Raw genomic sequence first — 15,058 nt, forward strand, 5'->3', positions numbered from 1 at the left:
ATGCAGTGCGTAAAACACACACGCACTGATTCTGACGGCATTTATCCGTTCAGTCCGTGTAAGCGTTAACTATACACGTTCATTCCCGTGCATTCAGCAGCCAGCGCCCGTGTGTCTCACAGTGTGTCTTATTAGAGCTCACCGCGCGGTGGCACCGTGCATCAGCCCCCTCCGTGCGCATCGCCGTCTCCGACCCGCTGCTCATATGATGCTCAAGATCTTTAGAGGTTCATACCGACGGGTCGGTTCCAGCGAGACACACACCGACCGCGGTTTGATGTTCTACGCTTTCTGTTTCCAACAGCATGGTTCCTTTGGACCAAGCGGCACCGTGGCGTACTAAAACGGGACTTGGAAAGTTACTTATGCCGAAGGAAGCTTATTCTGCGTCTGGGTGGACTCTGTGAACGGGAGGTTCGTCACTCGTGTTGGAAATAACGAGCTGCAAAGCAAATTTGAAAAAAAACTTTTGGTCTATCGGGAAGACGTGAATTTTTGCATGAATGACTAAATGTGACTTAACGTCCTTGCGCGCAGGATTGGGGATATAGTCGTTGATAAAACATTTGTTGAATGAAACGCCGGTAACTGCGGTAGAGTACAGGCACTGGATGTAACATAAAAAGTCACCGAGAAAACAAACCCCTTGCAACGGAGTGCGCGCAGCTTCTCAAAGTTTTCGCATTTTAATATCTTTACAAACTTGGACCTACAAGGGAGTTCAGAAATATTAGAGTCGTACGCATTAATGTGCCATATGGCTGAAGGATCGGTCTTTAATTGAGTCGCACAACACATTCATCGCGCAAAGGAGCAGGACGCGCCAGGAACCGCAAAGGCTTCAGAAAATTACGCACCGTCCAACGCTCACAACTGTGGAGCAACATGTACCCGGCGTGCCGGACAAACCTGTTCAATATCTCTCCATCTGCTCTCCTGGCAATGTTTGGGAAATCGGGCAAACCGAGGAGGAGACCCTGTTGGATTGTAATGTTGCTGTCGGTGGTCCTTCAGCTGGCATCAGCGCAAGGTACGGGGCTTCAAGTTATTGTACTCTCTGCAGACCATGATGGACTTTGTTAGAGTCTTGACTGGCAAGGTCTCTAGTGACCTCTAAACCTAAGAGACCGGGACAATATAGGCTTGGAGTTTTATCAAAATGTGGTTTTGTATAATTTCAGTTTATTGAAAATAATGCAACGGAATGCATTTATTGATTATTAAAAACCGAGCGCGTATTCCCTTGCGCGTGTACAGTTACATTTAACTGTCTTTTTGGGGATGATAAGGAGAACGTTTGATAAGTCTTCAGGCATAAGTAATACATATTTTTCCTCTTCTTTTCATACATTTTACGTCTCTCTGCCACACGTACACGCACTCTACATCCGTTTAAGATTATGAGAAATAGCCTGCATGGAAGTGTAAGTTCAGACCTCACGCAGCCAGTGCGTTATTGCGCGCACCAGGTTATTTATACACGACATGGCTACGAAATTAGGCTTAGCAATTTAACGAAGTCTGTAGATTAAGCATCAAAATTAATGGACTCCATGTTTTATTACTACACCTAGCTGGAGAGCTTTGCGGAACAGAGAACTTTCCAAAGCTTGCATTGATTTTCTTGCTCATAAAACTGTGTCAGATGCATGCTCATCCAGCGTGGCTTATCAGACTGCTCACAGCCTCTTCTAAGAGAATTAATGAGAGGATGATTAAGTATTTGTTAATTAATCAGACTGCAGGCTCAAAAATGGGAGCTTGGCACCCAACCGGACCCTAATGTACCAGTGTAACATTTCTGAATGTAACTTTTTTCCCAACAATACGGACCATTAGATGTTTTACCAATGCCGTGGGCACATGTGCACCGTAGATGCATGCCATTAAGTATAGAAAGTATCCCCTCGAGTTGCTCAGCGTGTGTAGCACAAGGCCTTTTAACTGGCCACTTGTGGTAATTTACCTCTCTTCTCAGCTGATAGCCTCAAGCAGAGAAAATTGTTTTCGCTGAAATTTTCCAGACAGCAGGCGAGCAACACAACTGTCACTTTTCTGCTTTCTGACTAAACAAAGGATTTAAGCACCATCATTGAACGCTCTGCATTGGCCAAACACATTCGCAGTCACATTTTCTAATATCTTCCCATGCGACGTATTTCCCCCATTGCGATGCGATGCATTTATTACGTATCGCTCCAACTTTCTTTAACATTTCTGTGGCTTGCAGCGTAGCTGGGTTGCAAAGGCAGGTAGTTGTTATGCAAGCTCAGGTGGGAGTGTTAGGAATGCATGAGAGGTGCAAACTCTAAGCCACGGTTCGGGAAAACAGGCTATTCTGTAATGCTGCCTGGAGAGGAGAGCACGGCATACAGGGATGTGCCATATATCCATCATTCATGAGTGTATGCAGCTGTCTAACCTGACATTTACAATAAAGCGATAACTTACACATTGGATTAGGGCACCGGTGTGTGTGGAGTAAAAGAGAGCCAGGTGTGACACAGAGATTCTTTATGGTACCAAGTGTTTGTGTCGTCAGTGGATTCGTTCTCCACTTTGGATAAATCTCGCAGGTGCTATCGTTCCTGGGGTTTGGCGCTCTCACCTTAACCAGATTCAAACAGATTCCCACCACATGGCCTATTATCACGGTCTCCCAATCTTGGCAGGGTTTTAATGAAAAATCTATTGAGATGTTTCCACTCAACGGAGGTAATGAAGAATGGTATTACCAGACAGAACTGTGAGGGCCGGTTGTTCTGATTCCGTTGTACAGACGGCATAAATAAGTGTTTATCAGAATCTTGATGAAGTGCGTTTTGTTATATTAAACAGCAGGGACATTATTATTCAAGTAGTTCAAGTATCACAATTATTGCTCATACTTACCGCCAGGGATTTAAACAAAGCCCTAGATGAAATGCTTCACCAGATGTTTTGTTCATTTAGGAAGCAGAACGCTACATCTGCAGAGCCTCGCTGAGAGAAGACTGTGGTGTGCTGTTAGCAGAGGAAAATAAACAGAGTTTATGGGGGTGTATGTGTGATGTGAATGTCATGATTGAAATGTGTATCAGCTGTTTAGGTTACCTAGATTATCTCGGCTGTCGTGTTGGGGAATTGTGTGTCTCAGGCTTTCAAAATGTGAAACAGCATTGATTTTGGTGTCAGGTGTCTGGTAGAAGAATGCATGTAACCAAACAGTGCTTGGACCTCATTGACTACCATAGTAGGAAAAATGACAATGGTAGTCAAAAGTGTCCCAGAACTGTTTGCTTTCTTACATTCTTTCAAATATATTTTGCGTTCAACACAACACATACATTTTTGAAGCAACTTTTCCTACTATGGTTGTCAGTGGTGGCCAAGAACTGTTTGGTTACAAGCATTCTTCCAAATAGCTTTCTTTGTGTTCATCAGAAGAAATACATTTTATACAGATTCGGACTACATTCTTGGTTGAACTGTTCCGCTTCTGTCTTATTTTGATTCATTTGAAGACATCTCAAGACCCCCTCTGATGTTTGTTGAGGCCAGAATGGCAGGAAAATGATGATAATTAGTCTGGGCTCTGTGGTCAGTCTATTCTTACGCATCTTAAGTCCGTCACAACACGGCATAATAGAAAACCCTACAAGTGAATGTCATTCTCTGCTCGGCTGTACTGTTGAAGTGAAGGTAATGACACATTGATTGGAGGTGGTTGTGATTTGATGATGCTCTTCAACTAAAAGCCTTGTCATTGACGCGCTGTATTTTTCCCAGAGTGCCTCGACGTCGTAGATATGAAGCACTTCAGGAGAACATTTTCTGTCAATTATACCGCGTATGTATCTAAACCATAATTGGTCTCTCCTCATATGACCTCATTTCCAGTGTAGACTTGCCACGGGCGGTGGAAAGAACCGCAGGCTGATGGGGCTTAAGATGTTTTTTGTAAAGCAGAGATTGTTTTTATACCTTTACTGTTTTTAAGGGAACAGTTCACCCAAAAAAAAAATTCTGTAATTATTTTCTCACCCAGAAGTTTTCAAACCGATATACATTTTCTTATTGTGCTTAACACAAAGAAAGATATTTGGAATGATGCTTGTAACCAAACAGTTCTGGGGCACTATTGACTTCCATAGTAGGAAGAAAAACTACTATTGTAGTCTATGGTGCCCCAGAACGGTTGAGCTTCTCACATTCTTAAAATAAAACAAATATTCTTTTGTGCTCAGCTGAACAAAGAACTGTATAGAGCTTCGGAACAATGATGACCAAATGTACTTTTTTGGGTGAACTATCCCTTTAAGTTTTCCATGTAAGGCAGTGAAGGATTGCTAAAATATAGGACCATTTTGGGTTTTATTTCCAGTATTGCTTTCATAACATTTCAGCATGTTTTAAATCATATTTTTCTATGCATCTACAGTTGTCCACTGATCTTAGAACAGCCCTTGAGACAAGCTTAGACACAACGACAAAAGATCACACCAGGGTATTTTAGGCTTAGAGGTACATTTGCTGTGGTTTTCAACTCAAGATTGACAGATTGATTCGCGGTGTCCAAGAGCCTGACCTTGGCGAGTCTAGAGTTTTCAAAGCCCAGCTAAATATCAGTTAAGTTGGCTTCTATTGGCACTTACTGTAGGAAGCCGCTCTGTATGAACAGACTTATCGAGTCCTCTTTACTTTTTCATAAAGATCCCCTCTGGCTCTCGACTTTACCTTTTTATAAAGATCCCCTCTGGCTCTCCACTCACCTCAGAATCCAGAGACAGAGGGGAGGAACTGTATCGATCCAGTGTCTTCCTTTATTCACTCCGCTATGATAAACAGGGCAGGTGTGAAGCTCACCCCTACCACTCCCTGTTGGGTCAGTCTGGGTCTACAGGGGGGCATGGCTTTCTTCGGACATACTGTTGCCATGGGCGATGCCTCTGGCCATTTCCGTGCCCGAATACCAATTGAACAAACTTCAATTGCTGTGTGGATTCTTTGGTTGTATCAATGGCTCGCATGTGAACTGAAATGAACGTAGCACACTCGGAACATGTTGGGCAGTGTTCCAGCGATAGACTTTTCTGTGTTATGAGGAATACATGTTAAATTTTATTTCAAAAAGCACTTTTTAAATGCTTTCTTATATAATTCTTTGCCTTTCGATTTTAGATCTGAGTTTGTTACGCTCGCCGTGGCACATCAAATGTCAAGGGTGGACTGGTTGGTTTCTCTCTGAGCTTTTTCTGTTGTTTGTTAATGCGCGATTTTATAAACAAAAGAGAATATTTGTGTCTTGGATTGATATCAGTTGAACAGACGTGCACTAGTTTCCTGATTTTATTGCCACAGATTTGAAAACTTTTTAAATTAAAATTTTCAATGTATTTTAATTAAAATAGTTATTTTTATACTGTATTGTTTGCTTCAAAGCAGATTCAAAAGAAGAAGACGAAAAGTGTATATAGTAAAAACGGAGAAGAATGCAATTCATGGTATATTTGCAAAAGTAAAGAGGACCACACTAAAAAGAGCAATGTTAGAGAATTTGACCTTATAGTTTGTATTGTTATTCTGCAGTTTTGGGGTTTCTTAGAGGAATATTTCACCTTTAAAATGACAATTCTGTCATCATTTTCTCACCCTGTCATTTTAAACCTGTCTGGTTTTTTAAGCAAACTTTGTAAAATTTTGGAAACCAAAAACCATCCCTTGACTTCTATTGTATGAACACAAAACCAATGCAAGTCAATGGGGACCCACGGTTTTCTGTGACCAACATTTTTCAAGATATCCTCTTTTGTGTTCTGCATAAGAAAGTTACACAGGTTTAAAATGACAAGAGGGTGTGTCAATAACGACAGAATTTTCATTTTGAAAGTGAACTATTCCTTTTATTAAATTATTATTGTGTTGATCCGTCATAGGCTTTTGCCTGATACTTTTCCACTTTTGCTACAAAAAACCTTTCTAGCTAGTTATAGCATCCGAAAATGTCAGAGAGCAGAATATCTAGTCTTGAGGGGATGGCTTCTTCTGGTGTACAGTACTTTACAGTTTCCCTGTGGAGCTTAAAGACACACTGTGTCTCAACAAACCTTGAGAAACGTAATAGAGTCCGTAGAGAAGTCCTCACTGAAACCTTGGAGAATTGGGTAGTGTATACATAGCACCTAGTGTGCTGGTATTTTGGGCTCTTCGCATTGAGGTCTGCAAATATTAAATGTCTAAACCTTTGGGAGAGAATGAAATCAGAAATGAAATGTCACCGATATTTTTTCACGCCAATCAGATAATGAAATGTTGACTAAATCACGCTCAGTTTAATATATCTGCCTACATTTATGATTTCTCCCTCTTCTGCTCTTTTCAACCGATGTGTTTGTATTATGATGAGACACGTTAATCCTTCACTCTCGCTGTGAAAAGAAGCAACGGTTAAATGCTCGGACAAATCCATCTGTAAATGGAGCCCCTTGGACTCGTGCGTGCCAACAAATGCAGACAAACGCGCTCACACACACCGACGCACTCCCGAATACTAAGTTCAAGGACTGTGCCAGGGAGGCATTTAGCCAAGGTACATGTTTTAAATGCTCGATGTGAGCGCACAGAAGCAGCCGTTATGCCTTCTCGGTGTGTGGAGTCACGGTCGCTGAAGAACAAACTAGGAAATGTCACTGGGGACAGACTTCTGGTGTGACACAGTTCCATCTCAGACATACATTCTTGGTGTATTTTGCCGTTGCGGGGTTTCACAAATTCTCACGAAAGTCTGTGCTTGCTTAGGCCCTGTTATTTACAACTGTGTTTATTTAAAGGTCCCGTGTATGAAATTTAGCGCCGTCTAGCGGTGAGGTTGCAAATTGCAACCAACGGTTCACTCCACCCCTCACTTTTGAAGGCTGTTGACACAGATCTAAGATTTCGTCACGATTTCACTTCTTTGCCGAAGGAGATAACGTATTTACAAAACGCGCTCTGTAGAACAGTTTGTCAATTTGGGCCACTGTAGAAACAAGATAATAGAAATAGCTCATTCTATGGCCATTAAAACATAACGCTTTATTATGTTAGGTCTTAATACGCCTCTGAACGATTAGTTATGTATATTATATTGCATTTCAGTCAATGAATCCTCCCAAAAAATTTGACACCTACGAAAATACTATCTTTTTTGTCGAGAAAAATAAAGTCGTACTGGTTTGGCACTGCCTTAATGTTTACCAAGGCGTGAAAATGCGAAGCATTCTTCAGAATCGAGATAAAGTTTAAAACAACAGACTATAAGCATATTTTATACATCTATCATTTTGCCTGAGGTTGAAATCAACCGCTGGACAAAAAAACTAGTGAAAGTGTGAAATGTGTGTTTTAGAAGACAGAAAGACTGAGACACATCAGTGATAAAAAGAAAAGAAACAGCTAATGATGCTCGTAAATTCTGAAGATAGGTTGAGGAAAATGAAAAGAACAGAGGAGCCGGGCCACTCGATGGTGCTGGTCTCCGGCCGTAATTGATGCAATGCTGCAATTCTCTATCTTTACTCACATCTTAACTCAATTGGGCTTATTGTCACTCCAGAGGCCCTGTGTGTTTTATTCGCCCAATGTATTACCACCTTTATTTGCGCTTTTGCAGCAATTGCTCTTTTAAATCGTATTACATAGGGGGACTGCTAGGGGTCACTTTCAAGCTCATGATAAAATAATTTGTACAATTAATATTGAACGGCTCGCCCGGCTCATATTGCTGTTTGTTGAAAAAAACCTGTATTTAATTCTTTGGATTCTGGTTTATTTTGGGACTAGTGGGCTACTGCCTTGTGGGGTAGGTGGTTCCGGGCTTGCTGTAGGTTTACACCATTGACCGTATGGAAATTCACTCCGAGAGGTCAGACAGTTGCTTCACTGTTTCAGTCTCGGGGTCAATGTGACAAACGGTTTGCATAGTGACCATTCTAGAGTTGTGACTAGTTGTGTGTGAGTATTGGTTTACATTTTAATCGTTCATTCGTTGATGGAATGTCATTTGGCTTTGAAATCTTTAAAAAGGAACGTTAGTAGGCGCACGGCCGCACATTTAACATCTCCGCTCTGAAATGTTGAGTTAACGTTAGTGCGTCTGCCTGCTGTGGATTCTTTTAAGACATGGGTTCCTTCTCAATGATGTCAGACCTGGCTTGGATCAAGGCAGGAGGGGGAAGAAACCTTATAGGGAATGGCATTTCAGCATGTGTGATAGCAGTGTCAAGAACAGCCACAGTATCTGATGCTATCTCCCCACCCAAGCGTTTCAGACTGGAAAGCTTTTTGCCGCCCCCCTCTCACCCTGCCCACATCTTTTGGCTCCTGCAGTCAGTTGTCAGATCCTTTTGAATTGCCCAAGCAGAACCACACCTGGATATTACGATACGGCTGATCTGAGATCAGCTCTTCTGTGTCCTGGTGTTTAATAGAGAGAACACCAATGCAAAGTTTGAAAATATAAAATGCGAGTTAGATCTCCAAAATCGTGTCATCTAGTTCTCCATCTATGAACTTATGATTTGAAAGGAAGCCAGAAATCCATTTTGATTAAATGAGCATACATTGTAACGTCAACTTTATCAAATTGAGATGCCAAGGGTGTCATGTAAATAGCTTACTTTATTTCAAAGCTACATAAAAATGTAAGTTTTTCCGAAAATAAGTCAGTTTTTTGTAGCCTTGAGTAATAAATGCGCCCATCAATGGTCCAAGTGTAAAAAGCTGGATCTTAAAGGGATAGTTCCCCCCTAAATGAAAATGATGTCATCTTTCATTCTCTTGTCATTTCAGACTTTGACGAACGCAAAAGAAGATATTTTGAAGAATGTTGGTAACCGGATGACAGTGGTACCCATTGACTTGCATTGGTTTTGTGTCTATACAAGAGAAGCCAATGGGTACATTCTTCAAAATATATTTTGTGTTCTGCAGAAAAAGAACCAGAAACCAGAAAAACCTGGAAGATTGATTATATAAACAATAAACTTGCTTTACAATATTAATACGAAAAATATAAAAAATTATGTTTTTGTTTAAAAACATCCCACAGATCTAGTGTAGCTGACTCAACTAGTCTGTTAAATCACAGCATTTGTTAGTGTGTCAAGCTGATCTGTTCAGTGGGTTATACAATGAAAAATGTTTTTTAATAAGACGACCGTTAAAATCCCTGTATGTATACAGTACTGTCCCTTAACCCTTTATTCTAGAGGGACAAAGGAAGCGATGCAGAACCGTGTCGGTCACATTATTATTAATAATTCCCGACAGAATAGTAAAGCTCACGCAACCACCCATTCAGGCACTCAACCACATATGATCCCCGGCTAACCCGAGCCTCCCCGAAAATACCAAAGCCGTGACTCTTTTTAAGTCTTTAATGCAGTAAATCAGACAAACGTGCCTCAGAGAGCACCGCACTCGAGAAGTCATTCAGTGTGTAATAGTCAGCCGTATCCCAGACCTTTTAAAGTACAATTATGCAAAGCGAGAAGACGGTTCGAGGCGCTTTTGGGGTTGTTTACCAGAGTCAGACAGTGCACGGAGGAGCGGTAATGAGCATGGACTGGCGTGCGACGCGTTGTTCGCGAGGCCTTAATGCCTCCGATTCTGAAGCAGTGAGCTATGCGCTCAGAATGGAAATGCAATCAGACCGGCCAATGCTAAAGAAACCACCCATGAACCCTGTAATTGCCGCTTCACCAGGGTGCGTATGTGTGTGTTTGTAAGCTAAAAGAGGCCAGCGATCTCAGAATTGTTGTGAATAATTGGACCTGTAACTGCCATTGTGACTCCGGTATGGTGCCACATACTGTATTCCCTCAGGCGTTAATGATTTCATCGCGAGCTGCGTGCCACACGGCCGAAACACAGGGGGTGAGTTGGCGGGGATGCGGAGACGAGATCTTCCAAAGCTTATCCAAGGGCTACGTGTAATGAGCTGTGTGTGAAATGTGAGTTTAAATGTGCCATTGTATCGATAAAGATATTTTCATTGTACTTTTGAAGCTGAAAGAAGCTATTTTGAAGAATGTAGGAAAGCAAAACAGCTTTGGGGGACTTTTGACGACCATTGTCATTTTTCCTACTATGGTAGTCAATGGTGGCCGAGAACTGTTTGGGCCCAAGCATTCTTCCAAATATCTTTCTCTGTGTTCATCAGCACAAAGACATTCATGCACTGTTCCTTTAATATACTAAAAATATAGCTTTTTGTGTACTTCTGTTCATGGTGTCTCAAAACAGCACAGTGTAGTACACTTGAATCATTTTACGTTTATCTTAAGAAGTACTTTTTTTGTAAATTAAGCACAAAATAATTATGCCAAAAATGGAACCACTTTATTTATATTGAAGTGTATTGTAGTGCCCCTTTTCACACGTGAAGCTCCAATACAGACATACATCCATTATTAAAGATTTCCATATGATACTATTAGATTAATGAATATCGTCTTAAGCAATAAAGATGGATTGGTAAGGGAAAGCAATACATACTTTGAGCTTATTAAAAAACAAAAAGAATGCTAAATTCAAATATTGCAACACAAATAAATCTCATTGGTAGTCGTGTCTCGTTGGCAAAACATGCGTACGACAAATAGTCACGTAATTTGTGCTATTCCTTGAAATACTTCAGCTATGGGGTAAAGCAACAATGCAGACATTCGGTTTCACACTTCATTAAAACAAAGAGCACATTCGAATACAGTTTGAGATAGAATATAACATAACATAACATCTTCTAATCTAACTTTGTTGTGCGTGCACATGCGTGACAGTCGGCATATGGTGCTCGCCGCTATCTCCGTGAAGATGCTATCTCTCCCAGTCCACAGAGGAGCTGAATCAATCAATGCCAGAGAGCAGAAGTCATTCGCCAGAGGAAGTCTAGACCCCTGATCAATTCCCGCAGATACCCTTGGCTTCCGGAACTCTCCGACTTATCTCTCTGCCCCTTTGAGAGCTTATTTACCCATGCGTCATTGAAAATAATAAAACACTTTCCTTTCTGGATTAATCGGCTGTAACCATATGCTCCCTATGAAATTACAGTGTAATTTGGACCACGGAAAACAGCTGTTGCCATTTTGAAAGAACAGGGCTGTGGTAGTATAATTGCCCTAACTTTGATTTGTCGGGTGCTTCACTTTGATAAGCGAACGCATTTGTGTATTTCACCCGCTAGCAGATGGGGACGAGAAACATCGTTGTGGCCGTAAGCTGGCGTTTGCGAGTGCATTCAGATGACCAACGGCTTCACACAAATTGTGATAATGCTATGCTAATGCTAAAAAATCTATTTTTTGGGTTGCCTTGCCAACATGATGATTATCTCTTGAATTCCTCTGTTAATCTGATGATGGTATGCAGCGCTCCATAGGTTGTCACAGCAATCGTTTTCTCTAATCCTTCAGGTAATTGAGGCGGCTTTCTCCACCATCGTTTTCACATGGTTAGGAATCAGGATTTTGGTAGGGTTTACAGGCTTGCAAAGCCTCACCTAAAATGTATATTCTGTCATTATTTATTCAACTTCTTGTGATTTCGAATCTTTATACGACTCTTCCATCTGTGGAACACAAAAGAAGATATTTTGAGAAATGTCTCAGTGGTTTTGTGTCCATACAATGGAAGTCAATGAGGTCCAGTGTTGTTCGGTTACAATCGTTTTTCTCTGAAAATGATGTTGTGTTCTGCGGATGAAGAAAGTCATAATGGTCTGAAATTTCTTGAAAGGTTTTTCGAAATATTTGAGTTCTTTGGGTTGCCATACTGTGAATGATTCAGATTAGTTGTGATATTTGAAAATGTAATGATCTTTTTAGACACTTTTTGAAAAATGGCTGCAAAATGCGTAAATTTAAATCGCAAACATACATTAAATATATTTTATAGTTTCTCTGGTTTGGCCTTACCAGTAATTCATTCTTTATACTTTATGCATTTATTCAATGAACATATTGAGATTATTGTCTCTATAGTTAGACTTTTGACCTCACTGTGTAAAAGCTCATTCATACTTGTGAGTATCGAGCAAAGACAGTCCAAACTGATTTCATTTAATAATGCCGACTAGCTATAGCACTGTATGGTATATGCTCTCTCCATGTAGCTCCACTTGAAGAGGGTTGTTCAAATCTCTTTCTTTATTTTCCTAGAAGTCATTCGCGGAGTGAAGGTTGATTCACAGAGGTCTCTCAGATGGGGATTTGGTCAAATACACTTTAGATTACTTCTTTCTATAACTCTTTGTTGTAAAGATGAGAGCCGGTTTCTCCCACGCACTCTTTATGAAGAACCCACGGCATCAGAAATCGAATCGAGTTCAGCACACGCCATTTTCATCCACCTCTTCTTTATATACTAGCCTCTGGTCAAACATTGTGTTATATGCTGTAGCAGGCGGTTTCCTCTCAAAGAAATGATCAAATAAAGTTCAAAAAATCTGCTCTAACAAGACTCAGCTTCTCCCAAACCTGGATGTGCTCTTCGACGGTTCTGAGAGACAGTTTCTGGGCGTTATACTGTATATATATATAACGGATATTGAATGACCGGGATCTTCAAACACCCGGTCAGGTGTGATGCTTGAAGCTCCTGAGATGTTTCTTCAGTTGAGTTAAACTGCAATATCAATGACATGATCTATAAACTGTACAACACTTTCATAAATTTGAGCTTTTACTCTTATACTGAAATACTGCAGTAGTTGTGGGATTCATGACCGTAGCTAAATTCAGTAGCTAAAGTGTCAGTTTGATATCTAGGTTCTTTTAAACCGGTGGAATTGAAATAATTCAGGATGAAATAATCAATTAAATTCAGTATAAATGGGGTATGTTTTATCATGAATTTTACTGGAAGTTGCAACCAAGTGAAATATAGAGTATGAGCATTGAGTATTATGAGCAACAGCAGTGAAATAATGGTAATAGTACTGTGTCTTAACCATATATATGTGTAGCAAAAGAAATCACACATAAGCAATTTTAATTTCTGTGTAGACAACATAGAGATTTAAGGAGAAAAATCGAGCCTTTGCTGACGTCTTTGTTTAATTCGTTATTTATATTATTCGTATCTCAACATTTGTCTACTTTGCATTTTTTATATTTATAGACGCTGTCTATATTTATAGATGCACGCATCTGGCCCTTAGTTTACTTCCGGTCTGTATTTGCCTGGTAATATAACCATTTGTTTTATGTGTTATACATATTAATCTGCTTTATTGTTCATCAATTTATGCAAGATGCATATATTAAATATTTTATATTTATATAAATATGCCTGCATGTATACATCTATTTAGTTCAACCCAAAATATATAAAATAAAAATGGTCACCCTAATTTAAAACCTGTATATGACTTTGCTGTGGAGCACAAAAGAAGATATTCAAAGAAGTGTCTCTGTAGTTTTGTGTTCATGCACGCTTTACTGAAAGTTACTACGCTCACAGACCCTGCGAACAATAAAAGGGACATTAGAGGTTTGTGTGGGCTGAAAATTTAAAACAATGTCTATTTCATCAGAACACACCGCCCTGTTCTTCTGCACATCATGTAGCGTCCACCATTCTGATTGGCTCTTGGCTCAGACGTGCAGTGGCGTGGCAGTCCTCCATCCATCATGATTTGTCAATAGCTACATTTTTAATTACACCTGAGTGCTGTCAGCCCTACACAATGAATGTGGGGTGATCGATCTGCTCCTTCTAATTGATTCATTACTTCAGCGATGAGCAATCTCTGCTCTCCTTTAACATCCCGTGTCACGTCTGTCTGCGAAACAAGGGCCAAATACCAAAGCACCTGTCTGTATTTAGCCTGGGTGAAAAACCTTTGTTTTACAGTGTTTTTTTGGCAGCGCTGTGAGTAGTTTGGTCGGAAATGAATTCTGGGATGGAATGACCGTACATCACTCTTGTGATTATATGTCAGTTATGGCGGGTGCGGATAGTGAGGGCAACAGCCAGTGACTTTAATTCCTGAGGCCGTTTTTCAGTCTCTAACAGCCATTTTGCCACCGTTTCGGAAATGGAGGAGAGGATATATGTTTGCTATTAAACAGAAAACAGCACCTTGACCAGTTCTTCTGTTTTCAGGTCTATAAAGCATAAAAGAACAGGCTAATAGAAACAGGAGCTCTGCAGCCGCCTGTTGTATCTGGAAAGATATGTGCGGTGATTTTGTTAAGGCAGGTATGTAGAGGTGATGTTCACAAGTTCTTTGGTTTCGCAAGATTTATCCATATTTAATATGCAGGGGGCTGCAAGGTGAGATAAGAAAACAACTTTTTCAACAACTTATTTGTGTAAAGGTACAATAAAGGTTAAAAATAAAGGTGCTTCACGATGCCATAGAAGAACCTTTTTTTGGTATAAATGGTTCCACAAAGAACCTTGACATGCGGAGAACCTTAAGTACTGAGCACCTTTATTTTTAAAAGTGTAGTTTGTCTAATGGCATTGTGGTTTTGTTTAGTACAACAACGGCCAATTTCTGACCCGATATGGTCTTTGAATCTGTCTGAGATCTGTCGGTGTATGTCTTTCCATTTGAGAAAGATCGTGATTTAGATACTATCGCAATTATAAATGAGAAATCGAAACCTTTCCTTATTTGCTGCATTTATATTTTGTTACCGAGGTGAAGAGCTAGACATATCACAAATGTCTCCATTCGACGGTTTCAACAATGTCAAAGAAGTATTCAAGGAATATTAATTGCTGACTTCAATTCAACTTCACTTCAATCCAGATTATTTTACCTTTACAGCTCCATACTATTCATGTATTTTGAACAATTTTCCTTTCATTTATAGGTCTCATTTCTTGATTGTAGAAATATCTAAGAATAAGCTGATATACTTAAATAAAACACATTTGAGAACTCCATCAATTCTCTTGACCTTTGAAAGGGCAACATCTGTGCATTACCATTTTTCTCTGGGTGTGTGCGTATGTATATGAAATTAATAAAGCAACCTGCAGCTGTACTTGACAGCCAGCGATCGTCTTGCATTTTCGTCGTATG

General features: G+C 40.2%; 1 protein-coding gene across 1 annotated transcript in view; it reads left to right on the forward strand.

Moving 5' to 3' along the window:
* Positions 1–950: 950 nt before the first annotated feature.
* The window catches only part of sdk2b (sidekick cell adhesion molecule 2b), a 226,377-nt gene continuing 212,269 nt past the window's right edge, over positions 951–15,058 (forward strand). The window contains exon 1 of the mRNA XM_079477253.1: positions 951–1,030. Within this exon, the coding sequence (XP_079333379.1) occupies positions 991–1,030 (40 nt within the window). The 5' untranslated portion in view covers positions 951–990. The remainder of the gene's footprint in view (positions 1,031–15,058) is intronic.

The sequence above is a fragment of the Barbatula barbatula genome (genome assembly GCF_947034865.1).
Source record: "Barbatula barbatula genome assembly, chromosome: 16".
NCBI lineage: Eukaryota > Metazoa > Chordata > Actinopteri > Cypriniformes > Nemacheilidae > Barbatula > Barbatula barbatula.